The sequence below is a fragment of the Sparus aurata genome, chromosome 11 (assembly GCF_900880675.1).
Source record: "Sparus aurata chromosome 11, fSpaAur1.1, whole genome shotgun sequence".
Classification (NCBI taxonomy): Eukaryota; Metazoa; Chordata; class Actinopteri; order Spariformes; family Sparidae; genus Sparus; species Sparus aurata.
This window is the reverse complement of record NC_044197.1, coordinates 6,167,546-6,187,173: the sequence shown is the minus strand read 5'-3', so window position 1 is coordinate 6,187,173 and position 19,628 is coordinate 6,167,546. Positions and strand designations below refer to the sequence as shown.

The following is a 19,628-nucleotide window of genomic DNA, read 5'->3' as shown; positions in this document are numbered from 1 at the left end:
GAAAAATTGCTATGTGAAACTTTGATGTTAAAGAACAACAAGGGATGTTGTCACCTGTTAGATTAGATATTAAACATGATAAAACTTTTCAAGAACTGGCTTTTCAATAACCAGTGTCATAGTTTTAAACTCCAGCAAGACACAGCTGGTAAATTACTTCATAAAACCAGTAGTTTCAGGTACAGAAAGATGTATGCTATTGAGTTTTATTCAAAAATCACTGCTGTGAGTCCTCAAAGTGTGTTTTAAAATGAATATACCTTAGGAACAAACTAAACTAGTCACACATTATTGCTGGTCAGCTGAGGACTGAAGGTGGAGAAGACTAACAACACTTGAAGAAAACATACTACAGGAAGTGGAGATCTAGTTACGATTTAAAAAAAGAAAAGAAACATCCACGGTATAACACAGTAACATAAACCATCTTCCCTAGTGTTGTGTTTATGGTCTAGCTCTTTCCTGAACCAACCTTTTGACACTCCTGAGAACTTTGGACTCTATGGTTGAAATTCAAAATCTCATCTTATAATGTAATCACATAATTACCCACCGACCTTTTGGATCAGTGCTCCAAACTGTACTAGCCCACCTTCTCATTCCCTTTTCACCAGCCACAACTATTCAGACAGGGGGGATGGAATTAAAATATCAGCTTTTAAACAGGTTGGAGAATACACCTGGGTCAGAGCCAGCCCCTTCCTGCTTGCTCCGCTTGCCATTCACCCCATTCCTTTCCATTTATAAACGGCACATTCCTGGACGAGGTGCCATGGCTCTGCTCTTCAGACAGCCATTAATCTCTCCAGGGCCTCTTGTTTATTTCAAGCACGGCTGACCACAGCTGTCCAGCTCACACCCACTGCACTGCCAGGTGTTAGTGGTGTGCCAGATGACCAACAAAACACAGACTTGTAGGTAGACTACATTACTATTAATCACAGTAGTGACTTATGAAGCAATGTAGCTGCTTTATTATGTACAGATCCACAAACACACAAACAGAGGCACAAACAGACTCACACAGTCAGACAGACACACCTGAGAGAGGTCATTTGAGTCAACCTCAGCATACTTGTGCAACAGCGCCACAGGGTAGCTTGCACTTTGGATCAGGGTCATTGTGTGTGCGGCACAAGGCTGCTTAACCCTCTGGAAACAATGACACCAGGGCTTATGAGAGCCTGTCGGGAGAACAATTATGTTGGCCATACAGGTGTTAGGAGGCAAGTGTTGGTGAATGGAACACACACACACACACACACAGAAGGAAAGAAAACTCCATTCTTGTGGAGACCCTCCAGGCCTCCCCAAACACATGCTCCCTTACAATAGGCTAATTACAAACATGTATTCTAAAGGTTAAAACTCCATTGGCTGAAGAGCGGCCCAATCCAAACAACAAATGGTTCAAACTGGTGTGAGTAAAAATAACAAAAGCCTGTCAATTACTTGTATATACTTAGTTCATTGTACATCAGTACAAACAAGAAAATTGCATGGGAACTGACAGGGTGACACAGTTTCCTGTTAGGACAGTGTTTTCCCGTATGTGAGTCAGCGATCGTGATATCAGAGGGATTTCGTTTGAACTGTGGTGCAATTCCCTGGAGTGGCAGCGAGGCGCTCAGCCATTCAGAGATGACACAGCCTCCGCAGTATCTGATGCTGGCATCTGTAAAGGTGGATGTGACAGGCACCAATTATCAATGTCAAATTATTATGGTAAAGAAATGCTTGATGCAGGGCCAGAGACCAAACACAGATAAAAGCAGCGACATAAAGCTGAATGCCTGACATAGAATACTTCACATTAACTACAGGCCCCTGGATAAAGCTTCTCATGCCCTAAACGAATATGAGGATCAAAGATGAGGATAAGGCCATAATTGACCAGATAGTAAGGCCCAGCAGTAGAGTCACACCTGAACTCATCATGTTTTAATGTTTAATTGACTGGAAGTGGGATATCTTTTAAAAAAGGTTGTGCGAGGGCGTTTCAAGCCCTCTCTTCGTTTCCTTTCATCAGATCTTATTCCACTATAATACAGCAGCCATTTAATAACCACTTTAGCTGCTCTTAAAAATTCCTTCTGTTTATAGCCCACGCTGTATTTAGGCCTTTGGGATGTCAGGCTGCTAAGCAGGAACACGGTAAATCAGTGGCTTTGACATCCTCAACAGCCTCTAATAAAGTTTGTGAAAGCTGTTTGAGGCCTTCAGCTCATTTCTTTGTCTCTGATAAATGCTGGGGTAAGCAGTTCAGACCAACAGGAAAAAGAGACTGCTGACCTTTAGAGTAATGGGGTGTTGACTACAATGTTAGAATCCGAATTATCCAGAACGCATATCAAATACTTTTGAAATACACACGGCAGCACCAATTCACATGTTATAGCCATTGCTTACACAGTGGCATATGGTATGACATACTGACACATTGAGTTTACTGCTTGTGCTGTAGTTATCACTCTGCCAACAGACAAATGTATATCTTATTCTGAACATGTCTCTTTAATAGGTTCAACAAATATGATTTATATTCATATATTATCTTTAGAGATGTAACAATTAGCTGTTGATGTCTTTATGATTTCAGTCATTTTACGGAGAACAATGTCAAATAGTGCCTAGTTCCAGCTACTTAAATTTGAGGATCTCTTAGGATGATAGTAAATGAAGAATCTTTGTGTTTCCGTCCATTGGTTGGACAAACAAAGCAATGTGAAGACATCACTCTGGGTTCTGGGAAATTACAAAAACATTACAAAAAAAGTGACATCTCTTGGATTTAACGACTTATCGTTAATAAGTTTTGAAAAAATACTCTCAGAAAATCAGTAAGTTACTGTTATAATTGCTATAATCATTAGAGCATGCAGTGAGAAGATTATCTGCTCTCCTGTCAAGCGATGAATGTCTGCGAGGTCTCTGTCACTTCAAAGGTTATTACTAGTTTCTTTATACATTTCTTTGTGTGTCATAAGTGTCATTGCTGCAACCTTCTGGCACCAAACATTCTGTAACTTCTGTGAAAATTGTGCAAGACGTATATTTACCTACTGAAAATCAGTCAGTATGTAAATAGTCACTGTTGCATTAACTGTAAATGCATTACATTCAAAGACTGGAAACAAACTCATCTCATAAGTGATAGCTTAACAAGCGCAAATTCTCCTGTTGCTGCTCCTGTTAGGTGGTCACAAAGTGTAAGCAGTGATAAAACCAGAGCTTGGATGACCAATAGATGACAGGAACCAAAGCAGACCCGGCCTGAGGGGGGAATAGCTCCCATTCCAGGGTCTCTGGTGACCTGCTCCATGTACCTTGGGCCAGCATATCAGAGTGTCTGGGGGACTGTGATGAGTGACCACAGGGTAGGGAGGCATTAAAGGCTCAACAGGGTTGGGGGTTGAGGTGGGGCAGGGTGGGGGTCTATCTACACCTTATACCTGCTGGGGTGGGCAGAGCAGGTGATTTTATCTACATCAACACACCATTAAAGCAATTACGATCCTGGACTAAACAGCAGCGCCTGGCCCGCCGCATTCTAATGGCTGCAGCGGCTCCCAGGAGACTGGGGACGGGGGAACCTGATACCTCACACACTGGAGGGATTGAGCCGGACACCACTTAAAGACCCCCTGCTCAACAACTTAAAAGACAGTGACCTGACACACCTGCTATCTGCAACCTGCAATCTGACAATCTATCACCGCTCACTTGCTCACCATTTGGATGCAGGATTTGGTTGGTAAATGCAGAGAAGCACAACACAATGGCTCACTAAAACAGCCAACGACAAAGAAAAGTGGGAGCTTAAAGAAAAGCTAATGACAATTTTAAAACTAAAGCCAGAAGGTCTCACGGATTAGAGTTACTGATAAACAACAGTTTAGCTTTTGTTTTTTAAATAACAGGTCTGATCTCAAATACTGTAAGTCTGGCAGGGACAATTTTTCTGCTTCCTACTGGACCATTATGTTTCCACTGAACTGATGCAACACCACAAGTTTGCACTCAGAATTCAATGTTGCCTGATTTAATAAGTCTAAAGTAGCTTGAGTACTACTTTTCACATTCAATTTGCTTTAACACATCATTTTAGTGTTTACCATCAAGCTCTGCAAACACAGATCCATTAATCATGATTCACGATGCTTGCAATTTCAAAGTGAAAGATGGGATTTTTTTCGATTCTTTTTCAAACTAAGACATTTAAAACCGACTGATGCATTCTGATTTTTTTCTTTTTTTGCCATTCATGGCTTGTTTTGTTCGTCAACGAACAGTAGAACGTTTTATGTAAATGTCAGACATCTTGGAAAAACGACTTGACAAAAAGCAAATGAAAACTGCTGAGCCTTTATCTCAAATTTCTTATTAAATAAAGCACAAAAATGAACCACAATCATTTCTAATGACCAAAATAAACAACAAGATGCTGTTTTTATATTTGGTTGTCATTCTTTTGTATGTTCCTGAGCTTTTCAATGAAAGGAACAGAACATTCTCACAGCAGAAAATCACAACCCTCCAAAGCCTTTTGGAAGTCATTCACCAACGACAACAATCAGACTCAAAGTAAATCACATCAACTGACTAAATCCATACTCAGCAGCCATTTTACACGGAGGCATACAGTATTCAAAAGGATTCTCCAGGTGTTTACATTCCCTCGCTCTATAGCACACGCACTCCGATGTGCACGCAAACACACACATACTGTCCTGCGCTAAATCATCTTCCGTGCGTTAAGTCCATCTCTGGTAATTGTTCATCGATTAAAACAGGCTATTTATGTTTTCTTTTACCTAATTAGTGTTGAATACCTGAGTTACACCTAAAGTTAGTAAAAGTAAACAAATCTTATACATGACTCCAAGATTTTTGAATCATCGACTACACTGACATAAAACTGATGTCCCATAGTACGAGGCCTTTTACTTCTAGGTGATACTGAATTAGTCCGATGGGAGTTTTGAGGGACCATCTAAAGGAATGTGTGCAATGGCTGATGCACCATCACCAGTTCCTCCACTGGTCTTACCTCGCTGTACGATGTGGTGGTCCCCGTTTCCAGGTACAACATGTTGGCGCTGAGATTGAGCAGAGCTGCTGCTGTTTGCTCCACCGGCTCCAGGATTTCACAAATCTCTTTTCCTCACTCTGAAGGAGTGATGTGAACTACAGATGCAAAGTGGACGAGCTAAGCTTCTATAGGAATCTATTGGGAGGTCATATATACCAGGCGAAGGGAGGGGAGGGGTCTAAGAAGCTACCTGTGCAACACCACACCCAGAAGAAGCAACGTCTTCTTATCCTTCCTTTGAGGCTCTGCAGGCCTCCTTAAAGCTATTTGTTAAATCACGAATTACTATTTTGTCTCGGTAGTGTTGATTAAAATCAACCTCAACAATAATGATAAATGCCTTCATCATATACATGCATTTTACTTTTGAATTTTCCTTATTGTCACTAAAAGTGTAACAAATGACAATCCAGATAAAATCCAGATAAAAATTACAAACTTCAAATAATCTTCACCTTTTCAACATTTTAATCTTCAAAGCATTTCCCATATATCATTGCTAACTGTGCAGTTATCTAAAGTGAGCCATTCAAAAGACATTTAATGCACCTTTTACTGTATCCACATGGGGAAGATGGTGTTAAAAAAATAAAAATAACAAATGGACAAATTCTATTAATGTGGATGTTAAAAAGAAAACAGAACAAATACAAACATACAGAGAAAATAGCCATTAAGCCTGCAAACCCCAGGGTGAGAAGGTGAGTCTGGAGTTGGGAGAGTATACAGTCGCTATTTAGCATAAGAATTACTCCCCTCTGTATCCCTTAAGCTATTCCAGTGCTTACAACAATGTGACTCCTGTAGATTGCTTGTATCTATCAGAGATGACTGATGTAGATCTGTTTTGGATACATACACTGTGGCTCAGTTACTGTAATGGTACTACTGACCGGCTGGCTCTCGAGAATTTATGATAATGATAAAACGTTTGCCGACGTGATTGGCTTCAAAAAAATTTTTTCTAGGGAATTGAAAATGCTGCATTTGAGCCCAGTTAATGTTCCACCGTAGAAAGCAGTAACACATTTATTTGACACTGTTGTAGTTATAGCAGACGTGTGCTCTTAAGTCTAATAGACCCCACAGAGCTGTTTGCTGAACAAGCAAAAAACAGAATCTGTAAGATTTGTAAATTAATCCCTTGAAAGGCCAACTAGAACAGAATTTTAATCATCTACTATAAGAAATGGGCAGACTGGAATAATACTGCACATGTAAACATGAGTGGATAGAGCTGCACCAGTCGATGACAAGGGAGGAGTCTGCTCCGTAGGGTGTAAATCACTTCTATTACTACACAGCCTGGGGGCTAAACCTCATGCCCTGTGGTCAGAATGTCTGAAAACTCTGACCTGCAGTCAGTGTCTCCAATCAGCAGCCACACCCTGCTCAGGCCCACAGGTCAGCCTGTCACAAAGGCAAATCAACACTTAAAAGAGCCCAATTCAATGGCCTCCTGAGGGACCAAGGCGTCAGTGCAGACCGGGCCAAACCTTCTGAGCGTGATAATTAGTTTAGCTAAACAAACTTCTAATTATGCTAAAACAACATTGGCATCTGAAAAGAAGTTAGAGTACTCTGTGTGAGGGTGAGACTGTAGTAAAATGAAGGTAAAATGATGGTAGCTGTATTAAAGCAGGACATACTGACTTATTTTATTACCTGTATAATGCTACAGAGAGTCAGGCTGCAATTAACCGCAGTCAGCTTGTAAATCAACTGATACCTTAAATTTACCTAACATAGTTAAACATAGAGGACAATAAGGAACCAATAATGAAAACAATCAAAAATGTTTTACAATTAAATTATCCTTCATGTTCTGGAGTGTCAGATTTAAATTTTGCACTTCGACATCTCATCTCATATTTTCCTAAAGGAGCTGAGATGTTATGAAATGGAAAAAGAAGAGAGGACAAGAATTATGGCTTATGAAGAAACACTAAAATTACAAGGCTATATTTTGGTTTTATGAATAATAACAGCGGCTGTTGATGCTTTCATTCTTGTGCCACAGTTAGTTTTAATCGTCTGTATTACAACGATAGTCTGAATGTCGGTTCTGCTGTATGATCAGCTGACCAATCAATAAAAAATCGATCAAAAGGGTGGTAAAAGAAACCTTCCACAGAGATTACACCTGTGGTTTCTCACTCTAAGCTTTTCAAGATGCCTCCTGTCTCCTTGTTCTTTCTCTGCTCAAGGAAGCACAAGTTAATACATTTATTTCATGTGTTACAAACAACAACGTCACAGAGACCTTGTAGAGCTATAATTAATTTTTAAAAGAACCCGAGAGATCAATGAATTTTGTTGTTTAATTTTGGTTGTGTGGTTTCATATATTAGTTATTTATGGTCGTTTCGAATATTTTAGCATTTCTTTTCATGTTCCAATTCAAATCTCTGAATACTAAGAATTCAAAAGTGAATTGCTCTTTGAGAGGCTGCACTGATGTGCAGTTTTCGTGACAGGTCTACTAACTGCATCACCTCAGATGCTACAGCGGTGAGAAACTAAGAATAGAGCAAGCTAACAATCTGCATATCCAGGGGCTCAGAAAAAAGAGGCTTTCCTAAAGTTTTTCCTTTTAAAGGGGCCTGTTCCTTAAGTCAGTTAGATTAGTTTAGTATCAAGTGTCAGGCTGCAGTGGCTGTGAAGGCACAGACACCTGACCTGACAACACAGTAAGCTCCCGTCCCCACTGAAAGACGCAAAAGAGAGTGAGAGCATCACTTGGGTGGCAATTCCTAAAACTCTTACAATGAAATGCCCCCAACTCCTGAAATGCTCCTGTTAAAAAAAAGATAACCTGAAGCTGCTTTTAGGTCAACTGATTTACTTGCTGCCGGACACATTGATTTCCAAAAGCTGCCAAAAGCATTTTAAAGGGAAAAGATGGACAAGACGAGCTCAGCGATTTAAAAGCACTAATTTTAGAGTCGATGGTCAGTATCAGGGTTATTTTGCTGACCATCAGCACAGTGAACTTTATTTTTTAAATAAGCACAAGTATCAAGACAAGTGCTTTACATTAATCCTCTGGATTTTTCTATCTTAATTTCAATTTGACAAAAAAGTCAAAAAGATGTTCATGTCAAAGTTGAAAGTTGAAATGATTGTGGGGGCTTGTTGGCTTTGCCTTTATACTACTCAGTTGGCGGTCGAGGACATCATTATGGCATTATAGTCGACTCATTTAGCATCTTATAGCCAAACTCTTCCATTTGAGAGAACGGTGCCTTCCATGTACGATTAACTAGGGGACAATCTGGCCTCGCTCTTCACTTCCTCTCTACTGTCAATCACACATGCTCAGCAGAGAGAGACGCTCACTGGTATTACAATCTCGGTAAATGCATTGGTTGTGACGCAACCTCTCGTATGTAATGTAGGCCGACTTGCACAAACTTTAAGTGTACCTGGTTGTTGCAATTCATTAAAATGTTGCTATGTGTCCTGCTCACTAACAAAATACTAGTGAGAAAAGGTACTATTTTACAATCCAACAGACTTTTTCTAACTGAAAACTCAAGTCTAGTTTAACTCATGCATGTAGGACAGTACTGAATCAAAATCTGATACTGAAAAAGATCTATTAAGATAACAAGAGACATTTATGGGATTACTGCTGACAGATTTATTCATGCAATGACTCTCACTCAAAGGATGTCACCTACACGTTTTAGTTGAATATTGAATGGTGCAATGCTGTTGTAAAATGCCTGGTCTAAGCTGTGAGAACGATGTAAAAATACAAGAGATAAGGGGAATAGGGGCTAACGCTGTAGCATTAACACATCCACAGTCAGACAAGGTTTCATACTGACTTACCAACAGTGATTTAAGTGGACCGCAGCAGGCATTTGTTCCTTGGTGCTATGCCTTAAAAAAACACTTCTGCATGTGCTGGAGGCAAACGGGTGGAGCGTGAAAAAATAAAAGAAGAAAGCAGAGCTTATTATTGTTGGGTATTTAGTGTGCCAGCTTACTTTGGATTAAATGTAATAAGAGTTTGTAATGAATAATCCAAGTTGATCTTAAAGTTGTGCTTCTTGTTGCTCAACTTTAAAAAAAAAAGTAAAACTTGTGTTGCTATTTGGAATATAGCAACCCAAAATACCTAAAGACAACTAAAAGGCACAATGGACTTACTGTTAACTTAGAAATGTAAGTTAAGGCGGATGTAATGATTCATAACGACTTTTGAAAATGACAATGAAGAAACATCTTATGCCCACATGAAAACGGAAATGATTGCACCACATGAAGCAGATTCTTTACAGATGACAGCAGTAAGATCAGATATTAATTCCGTTAAACTAAAGAAAGAGTAGAGAAAACCGATTAGGCGCTTAATAAGACTGCAACTAACTGCTTTCATTATCAATTCATCTGCTGATTACTTTTATGATTGTTTAGTTTACAAAATGTCGGCAAATTGTGAAAAAACGAACCCCAGTTACCCCCATAGCCCAACATGTTATATTTAAGAAGCTGACAGTTTTGCTTGAAAAATGACTGAAACTATTAAGCGATTATCATAATAGATTGATTTTCTTTTAATTGTGATATCAATAAATTGACTAATCATTATAGTTCTACTACTTGGACAGCAATCACACACATAAGACACAGAAGGTGTGGTGAAAAAAGTATGAATCCAAACACAAAGGCGTTATTAGATCCCAGAGAAGCCGTGTGTTGATTGAGTTACTTTGCTTTAGAGTTGTGTAAACTTCATCCTGTGTTTGTGAAAAAGACCTCTGTCCCTCTAATCAACACTGTGTCCTCAACGCACAGCTGATCAGAGCTTTATCAGGGTGTAAAATCAGCTGTTTGGGGTAGGATATTGCATTTCTCCTGCCACTATTTCTGCTACATTCCTTCATGTTATTCTACCCTCTGCTAGCTCATCTCCTCCCCCCTTGTTGCCACCCCCCCACCTTTACACAGAGAAGGCACGTACTGATAGATGAGAGCTGGGACCTTTGCGAGAGAGGCAGGTGCTGCGTTAAATTGTTGCCCTGCAGCTACAGAAAAAAAATCCAGAAGAAAAAGGAATTTCAGATTAAACATAAACCCTACACAATACAAATAGTCCCCCAGGGCACTAAACACTGAGTTGCATTCTAATGACTCATGAAAGAGTCACACCTCCACATGAGAGGGGGGGGGTGCCCACCCCCTCCTCTCATCAAAACTGACACTTGACGTGGGCTGGACTGAATGAACGATTGGGGCTTGGTGATTGGCAAGCCGCCATGGCAGCGAGCTCTGAGCCCCACACGGATGCTGCCCAAGTTGCTGGCGTGCCAATCACAGCACCACGCCCCTCTTCGCTGTAGAGGAAAGTGGGTGGTGGGGGTGGGGCCATTAATCACCAGTTCAAGAGAGCACAGGCCCCCTTGGGGGATGCGCAGGGTAACATTACTCAGCTCCTTCAACAAAATTTTTATTTGCTATTTTTTTCCACCCTGGCTGGACAACAGCATTCCTACACTGGGAGGGGAACATGCACATCATCTTTCAGCAGCAGCGCTGGCAAAGATATATCTCTCACTACTGCAGGTCAAAGAGAAGGTAGTTCATACAGTGCATCCATACACACATAACTAATACTAAAATGTTTTTATTAGTGCTTTACTTTACTGCATTATGAGGTGAAGGATTATTCTGTGTCATCACAACAAGAAAGCTCAACATATTGCTTCATGCTTCAAATCATTTTGTTCGCCCAAAAAAACAAAAACACAACTTTCACTACCACAGCACATCATCAGGTATGTGACTGCCTAAATGCACATTCTACCATCAACAAACTCTGAGAGCTACCTGTCTCAGAGGGGCCACCCAGGTCAAGCACAATTCAGGCTAAATGAGATAAAATCATCACCTTACAGACAACATCTCAAGACAGATAAACCTATCTTATTCACTGGGCTATGACCTGCTCTGCACCTCATTTTCACAGTTGTCCTGGGGAAATTCCATCATTAATATAGAAATTGAAAGTACAGTCTGTATTGTACAACCTTTGATATTTAACATTGGAATTCCCATTAACTCAGAACGAAAGTAATCTTAAAGCGTAAATTCAACAACCACAACTAAGTGCACAAAATACCCAACATAAAAATGACGTGCAGTTCAAGCTACTGAATCATTTAGAGGGAAACGGCAGCATACTGTGTGGCGTCATTGAATCCTTTCTGTGTTTTAAAATGAAAGACAGAAATAATGGAATAACTTTGATAATGGAGCGCTCCCGCAGCTGTCCTCTTCAGCATCGGCGCCGGTTCAGTTTCTACCCTGAACCATTCCCTAGAAAAACATCACGCCATGCCAAATAGCACCTCAAAAAAATCATCTATTTTAGGGCTGAATAATATGCAAAAAATCATTGTGCTTATAGTTTTAGGTTGACAGTAATGTTTACAGGCTGAATTAGCGTTAGGGCAACATTTATCATACTGTGTTCATTTGCTTATCTTACATATTAGTGATACCAAAAATATACATATTTCAAATCTATATCAAGCTGTCTGTCATGATACTTAATGAAATAATAAGAAAGCGTTTGTTCAGCCAAAAAAACCTTCCGTTTTCATTCCTTTAAAGGATTATTTTTACTAACAACAATCATAATAACAATAATAATAATTATAATAATAACAATAACAACAATTGTGTAATAGTGTGATACTGTGAAACTATGATATTTTCTGAGATGGTTTTCGTACCGTGAAAATCTTGACCCTAATTAGCACAATACATGCAAAACTGATTGGACTCGTATAATCATGAGCTGGTCGTGTACATTTAATTCTATATATTTGTTTCTCTGTGGTCATGGTGGGTTTGACAGCAGTAACTGCTTGTCAATTATAATAAAATGTAAAACTGTTTTTCTTAAACAGAAAAACCTACGTACTTACAGAAAGCGTCTCATCTGGCTCATGCATGGTTATGCAGTCCATACTGATCTGAATAGTGTTTCCTGCAGACCCATCAGTTGGACTGTCTGTGAAGTTCAACTCAATGGGCTGGACTGAATGAATCGCAGATCTGAAACACAAGAGACAAGAAATAATGAGAAATAGTGACAACACCAATTGAAGAATAATTACACATTGTTGTGTTTTAGTTCTTGTCTGGTTCCTGTCCACTCTGACTTTTAACAAACAAATGAAGAGGAGTGAACATTATCCTGCATCATTAGAACATCATCATGACCCATAGGAAATCAAACTCAAATGTTTCTAATGTGTGTATTTATGTTTTTCTGTGTCATAAAAAGCTTACAAAGATATACTTAATTACTGCATATTGACTGCATGTAAGACAGGTAACGTCTCAAAGGTAGAAACAGGATGCAAAGGAGGCGTTTTGTTTAGGAATTATTCTTGGCGTATCACTGTGGGATTGCTGTCACACAATTCTTAATGGACTTATTGAACTGACATGTACATGAAGCAGGATACAGCACAGCAGTTTTAACATCTTTTGAGCTATCAATCAGGTTGTTCGATCTGCACCATGTTCAACAGACAGCTCTCATATCAGCACAAACTAAGCAGGAAAATGCAACAGGGACTGTTTTAACTAGATTTGAAAGCAACCATAGTATTCACTTACTGGTCCAGCATATCAAACAGTTGGCTGAATACATCTTGACTGAAGGAGTCAGTTGTCTGTGCTGACTGATTCTGGGGCATGGTGCTTAGGAATGAGCCCTCTCTCCAGGACAAACGAGACGGAGGGTCCCTGAGTCTGCAGGGAGACAGAAGCAACCACAATCACATTAATTTAATTACTCATATTCCAAATGAGCAAAGCTTACTTTAATGTTGGCATTTTTGGAAAAGGTACAACTATTTTAATAGGTAGTTGCAGAAGTTGCAACGTCAGCAAACATTCAACATAGATGCAGACGTGCAGTGTTGAGATTTGGCCACCCAGCCAGTGGAGGAGGAGGAGTCCTGCTGGCAGCCATTCATGGAAGGGCACTTCTATTGTGAAGAAGTCAGCCTGCATAATACTGAATATTTGTACTACACATAATGGTGATTATGCACCATTCAGACAGAGGCACTTTGACCTGCTCCCCTGAAACATTACACCTGCTACAGAGCTCAGCCTGCCATTGTTCCTGCTGAAGTGGCGCACGCTGCAGTCTGAGACGGGCGGAATTCCCCCCGCAGTCTATATGATAGCACTGCTGCAACTTCTGGTATGTGTACAGCTGGACGGGCTTGGGTGGAGGGTGGAGGAGATGGGGGGCCATAATCTGAAGCTGGCACTATTTTAGGTTTTGGAATTCCCCAACACAGTGTGATGAATGATATTAATACCTGACGTACAAACACAGGCATATCTAATGAAGCAAATAATTTAACTTGTGCAGGGGGTACACATGAGGGAGACTTACATTTAGAATCAAGATTAATGGAGTTTGCAATGCACATAAGACATAAAAAAAGGGAGATGGCTGATGTAGATTAGGCCTGTAGATCATTCAGTTCAGGCTAAATCCAAATATATTTGTCAGTTTAGCGGCTTTTGCATTATCAGCAGTATGTGGAGACTTTGACTTCTGGGAGGAGCACCGATTTGCAACTACTGGTAATTATGGACTTAAGTTATAGTCCAGTGTCAACTGGAAACTGACTTATTTCTACATCCTTTGTACTATGTCAATCAAACATGTCAAGCACATTGATGATATATTATTTGTGATAAGTGAAAAGATTTTGACAGACTAAATACTCAAAACAGAACTACAATTAGAGAGATTAGAAGACATTACAAAACTTGTTATTGACAACGAACGCAGTAAAAACTATTTCTGTTCGTTAGAGTAAAGTCATGATAGCATATGAGAAAAACTGATAACAGTTAGCTAACGAAGGTGTAGTTCATGATGGAAACGAGCAAGCTAGCAGTAACGTTACCGTTAGTTCAATAAACTCGTAAAATGAGCTGCGTTAATTTGTTGGAAGCACAGAAGAGTAACAGTTCGGCAAAAATAAAAATCGCCAGCATATGTTGTCTGAAATCATATTGAGCTCAAGTTATATATAGGCCAGTTAACTCTTGTTAGCCTCTACTGCAAAAGTTAGCGTAGGTTAATTATGCTAGCTTTGAGAACTATATGGTAGCCTTTCTGCTAGCCTAACTGTTATTTTGGATACATTTCTGCGCTGACATGTCGTTTCTCCTGCACAGTTTTGCCTGTTGGAGTTTATTTGACCGACCAATGTATAAGTAAAATCGAGCAGTAAAAATATATTAATGTTACCTTCGGTGTCGTGCGTTTAACTAACGTTACAACCAGTTACGTTCAAGGTGGCCCTCATTAATTGTCATGGCAACCAGAGACTCGCGAGAGCACAGAGCAGACAAAGATGGCGGCTTTTTTTTTGACAATTGAAAACTCTCCAAAAGAAAACTGGTTCATTCACCAAACACAGATGTCTTCTAAAAAAACTTGTAGTTAATTGAGTAGTTAATTATTCAAAATCTAAGTAATTATTTTCAGCAGTTTGTCAACCTGTCCAATGTAATGCTGTCTACCTTTACGAATCTTACGATTTACAGTTTTTGTCGACACAGTCAGCAAGGTAATCATTTTTTACTTTGTGGTGTTTTCCAAATGCATTGGACGGAAAGAAGTCCCTAATATTCTTCCCCTCTCATGTATGTACATTTGGTGGGCAAAGAATTAGAAGCACCTCTGAATATAATGCAGATGTTCATCACCATTGCAAAGTACAACCACAGCAATATGTAGTTCAATAAATACCTCTTTGACAGTTTCAATAAACAGACCATTGTTAGTATTGTAAAGGCAGAGTCATACGTTTGAAAGTAGTGCAGTCACAAAAAAGAAACTAAAAACAAAACTTAAGGTGGATAAGGGAAAAAAAACTGATGAGTAGATTGCAGGTGGAGCAGGGTGGCGTCGCCTTTGTTAAAGGAGAAGGGAGGATTAAGGTGTGGTTCTTCTACCCACCTCTGCCTTAGTAAATTTTGGCTTTAATTTCCCTTTGAAACAGGCCGTTTGGCAGAAGTCAGCTAATAGTCACCTCATTACCTTGTCCTAAAGACTGTTAAGCTTTGCTCCACTGCTTTGTCAGTTGACCGGTCAGAAATGTGATTAAAGGCACAACAGTTGCGAATCCGGTTCCAAATGTTTAACCGCGTAAGCTTATAAATACATTTCATGATCATCATAATAAGCCGGCACCTATTGTCCTGCACTCTGAAACATTTGTGCCCAGGCCAGTTTTTTTCATGTTCACGTTTTCTGTTACAGATAATGCGTTCATAGTCCTGTCACCTCTCAGAGGTGCAGAGGTTTTTATTAAGACTTATCACAAACTCATCAAGTAACAAGTGAGACCATTTAACAATAAAAACAAATATGTAAACTTGCACCTGCATGTTCATATTTTAGAAAATAAATGATTTATTTCACATATTAAGAACCCATGTTGCAATTTTGCAACATTTTTTCTTTTTTTTTTTAGAATTATATTTATAGTTTTATTTTAGAAGACTGTTCAGATGGATGAGTTTATCTCTGTTCTGGCTGTTGTTTGTCTGCTTTTGGGTGTCAGGTTACTCACAGAGTGTTTCAGTTAGCCTGAGGCGAAGGCTGTTCAGCATCCACTTAAAGACAGCGCAGCGCCTCCAGACGAGACTGGGGCAGAGGTCAGCACTAAACAGGGACGGCCATTGTCTCTTGGCAGGTTGGGCACACCGACCGATGAAAATGCAATCAAAACAAACAGCCCAGCCGATCGGGGGCCCTTCTCCAGTGTCCTTATTAATCACTTGTTCAAAGGCCTAAGACCTTCTCCCCCTCATCTGTCAGCCCCGGCTGGAAGAGGGACATGACTACAAAACAATAGAAAGCACAAAAGTTTCTCCTCCTCTCATCCCCTTTACTTTTATAGAAGTGAAACAGTCTGAAGTCAAATTCTCTGGGGCAAAAGGACAGTCACAAATTCCTTTAACGTTTGGAATGCAAAGAAAACAAGAGACGAGGAGAGAATTGGTAGACCGAGAAGATACACTGATTCTTAAAAGATAAATAAAATCCTCTTTTGAATCTCACCCCCAACTCTTGAAAAACAGACGCTTTGGGAACATAGGACAGGTCAGCCGCCCTCCCATCCCAAAGCATCAGTATTTACTAGTTGGGAGACCCAGAACATCATTAATTGACGAGTTGGGAATGAGACTCAAAAATAAACCTTTCTTACAATCAGCACATTAAATTAAGTTTTACTTGAAAGTATTATATAATAAGTTTTGAACCTGTAGCAGTTTAGTTATCAAGCTTCAATAAATCATATTAAGCCTCAGAGGGTGAAATTTGTTTGATTAAAACCTGATGATTTTAAAACACAGCCACAAAGACATTTCTGACACTGTGCATACAATAGATAAAAGCTCTGCACACAGAGGCAGATAAACAATGCGCAAGAAAAATGCACCAAATAATGAACTGTATAATATAAGTGACTATGACATGAGTAGGTAAAATAACATGCGGTAACCATATAAACCAGACAGCTATTAGTACAGTCCAGTATAAATGGAACCAAAAACATTGTGTTGATTTAATATCATTGGAAAAAGATTAAGACTACATGGATGTGTGTGAGTAAAGATAGATAGATAGATAGATAGATAGATAGATAGATAGATAGATAGATAGATAGATAGATAGATTCTACTTTATTTAGTAATTCTGAGGTTTTCATGACTTTTTTTTAAGTCAGCTTTTAAAATTAACAGTATAATTGACATTTTTAACATATTTATTCATTTGGAGGCACATCGAATTATTTGGGTTTTATTTTCTTATTTCATTTCTTCTTCTTCTTATGTGTTATAATGACTTTTTTTAACTTTTTTTCACTGATGAAATCTTTTTTTTTGTTTAGCGTAAACTCTATCCTAATCCTTTATCCTTTAACGTGTGATTTTTAATGTAGCGTTAACTGTGCTGAAATAACTTAAACTGCTCTCAATTAATCATATGATCTCTGATACCAAAGAAGCAATATTATGCTCTGATTGTTATAATAATGACTTTGGTAGACAATGTTTACAGACCAAGTCGTACCACACAGTATTACATGGATAAAACACATGTGATAAAATAATGTGATTCTGTCAAATGTCATTTTGGATTAAAGCTTCTGAAAAAAGGCGCCTCACATTATATGAAACACGCATCGAAAATGATCAGAAGAAGTCCAAGCAACCGCACCGTCACGTAATCTGTCTGCCACTTCGGCCCTGATGGCCCTTTACACATGCATTGTTGCCATTAGTGTGCCACACTTATAAATATATCAGGACAGAGCAGCAGCTGAGGATCCGGGCACACACAACTGTTCTCGGGTCACTCTGGACCTCCAGACGGTATCGGTCTGAGCGGTGGTCCGGGTCAGACACAGAGCAGGGAGATTCCCAGCAGGTTCAATATCTCTGATATTCTAAATCTGCTCTGCTCAGAACTTTATTCATGTTAAAGATTATAGCTGAATACACATTTTCCAGATGTACACCACATTTTACATCCAAACTAAATGTTGTTTTGGCTGCTTCAGGATTGAATCTATTTATAATCAAATGGCTTCAAATACAGTTTAATATCAAAAAGTACTCATTCTGTAAGTTGTGTACTTACCGACGAAAGGGAAACTCTGGGTAATACTGCACAGCTGTGTATGGTGAATTCATGCTGTCATGCCAAACTTCACTTTGCTGAGATCTTCGAAATGATCAGCTTGTCATAAATGACACATGTAATCAACGGCTGTGTACGAGCTACAAGAATAAATAAAAGAAATGAACGGGAAAAAAAAATAAAATAAATATAAATAAATAAATAAACAAACAGGCCTGGATTAAAGTGCCGGAGGGTACAGTGCAGAGTGGAGAAAGTTTGAGAGATGTTTTGAATTTAGGTATTTTTTTTTAGGCTACCCAACAAATAGGAGGGGCTTGTGCCAGCTCTCTGACCAATCCCCAGCACAGTTGTACAAGATATCACTCATTCTCAGTTGCTAGGATATACATATCAAGCAACTACATTTGACCCGGCACCTCCCCACCTCCCCACCTCCCTACCCCCCTCCCCAGCCAACAAACACGGCCAAGCCACTATCCTGAGGAGCTCACCCCTACCCCACTCCTCCATGTGTATCATTGGCCACTTCTGACATTTCCACCCAGATTCCCTTGTGGTTTTCGTGGGTTGGTGGCACATCTGTTGCGTCACGCTTCCCACAGAGGCCCATGAGGCTCGGAGCGATGTTGAATATCACCACAAATACACATCAGAATGCCAGAGATGGTTGGTGATTCATTCTGTGCCGATTCAGCAAAAGCACAAAGATTCAGTCGGTGAAACAACAACAAAGCACCCGAATGTTTGATTTTTAAAGGGGCACTGTGTAGATTTGGAGAAGAAATTCAAACTCAGGAATATGTATCTTTCTATAACTGAATAAAATAGCTGTTCTCAGAGGAAAATAAAGTCCCAGAACAACTGTTTGAAGCTAGAAAAGGTGGCAGGGTCCGCCACATGTAAACAAAGTAACCAGTATGAAATTGTGTTGTCCTTTAAGGTCAGTTTTTGTTTTTTCAGTTTATTCTATCATGAAAACAAAGAGAGCGTGTTTATTTAGTTTGTTTGTTTAGTTAGGCATAAAAAAGTCAGTCAATGAAAATCCTTTTCTTCAAAATTAATATTTCTTCCACTAAACTACATTCTCTTTGGCCAAGATGACTTGTTAGTGGAGGCTAACTGGTAAAAAGGCGGGCTAATATCAGGCAATGACCCTCTTTAAATCCTCTTTTAAGGTGCAATATGTAGGAATTGGCCCTCCGTCAATACCTGTTGAACTCTCACTCCAAACAAAGAGGGGCAGCATATCACCAGAGTGACCGCTAACTGCTGCTAACTGTAGCTGCCATTAGCTGGTAAGTTAACCGTGCAGCTAGCGGTGGTATTAGCTGACTCCTCCTGCTCAGTGCTCCAGAGAAGTGTGTTGTTCTCTACCCTCAACAGATACCTCTGCAACACAATACACTGACGTCCATGACAAAATAATTTCTGAAGATTCCTACAATATTTCGCCTTTAATCTTGAGCGGAGACAGACGCAGCAGACATAAATACTGCGGTGTGGAAGTCCTCATCAGTAGCCTACATAAACGCGTCTTTAAGCACGCACACATATCGCGCCACATCCTGGCACATTCCTTCAATTCAATTTCTGATTCTGCCTCTCACCCCTGCAGTATGACACTGTAAACCTAGAAGTCTTGTGTGGTTTTTCAGAGATGAACTGCAGATGAGTCAGCAGGCTAAAATAAAAGGTAGGGTCACAGCGGGGGGAATGATAATAAATAGATGTGGTGTATCCAGGGAACACAAACCTCTAAGCTGCTCTCTTGTACTTTTAATAAAGACATACAGCCTCTCTCTCCCCTCCGACCGCCTGCTG

At 39.7% G+C, this 19,628-nt stretch overlaps 1 protein-coding gene across 15 annotated transcripts in view; it reads right to left on the bottom strand.

The window, feature by feature from the left end:
- The window catches only part of tp63 (tumor protein p63), a 33,603-nt gene extending 15,610 nt beyond the window's left edge, over positions 1–17,993 (bottom strand). For 4 of the 15 annotated variants that reach the window (XM_030433673.1, XM_030433675.1, XM_030433674.1 and 1 more), the window contains exon 1: positions 5,051–5,212. In XM_030433673.1, the coding sequence (XP_030289533.1) occupies positions 5,051–5,092 (42 nt within the window). In that variant the 5' untranslated portion in view covers positions 5,093–5,212. Of the gene's footprint in view, positions 1–5,050; positions 5,213–12,029; positions 12,164–12,733; positions 12,869–14,396; positions 14,485–17,804 lie in introns of those variants that run through there. The other 11 variants (XM_030433678.1, XM_030433682.1, XM_030433681.1 and 8 more) reach the window with 9 other exon arrangements.
- Between the last annotated feature and the right edge of the window lie 1,635 nt (positions 17,994–19,628).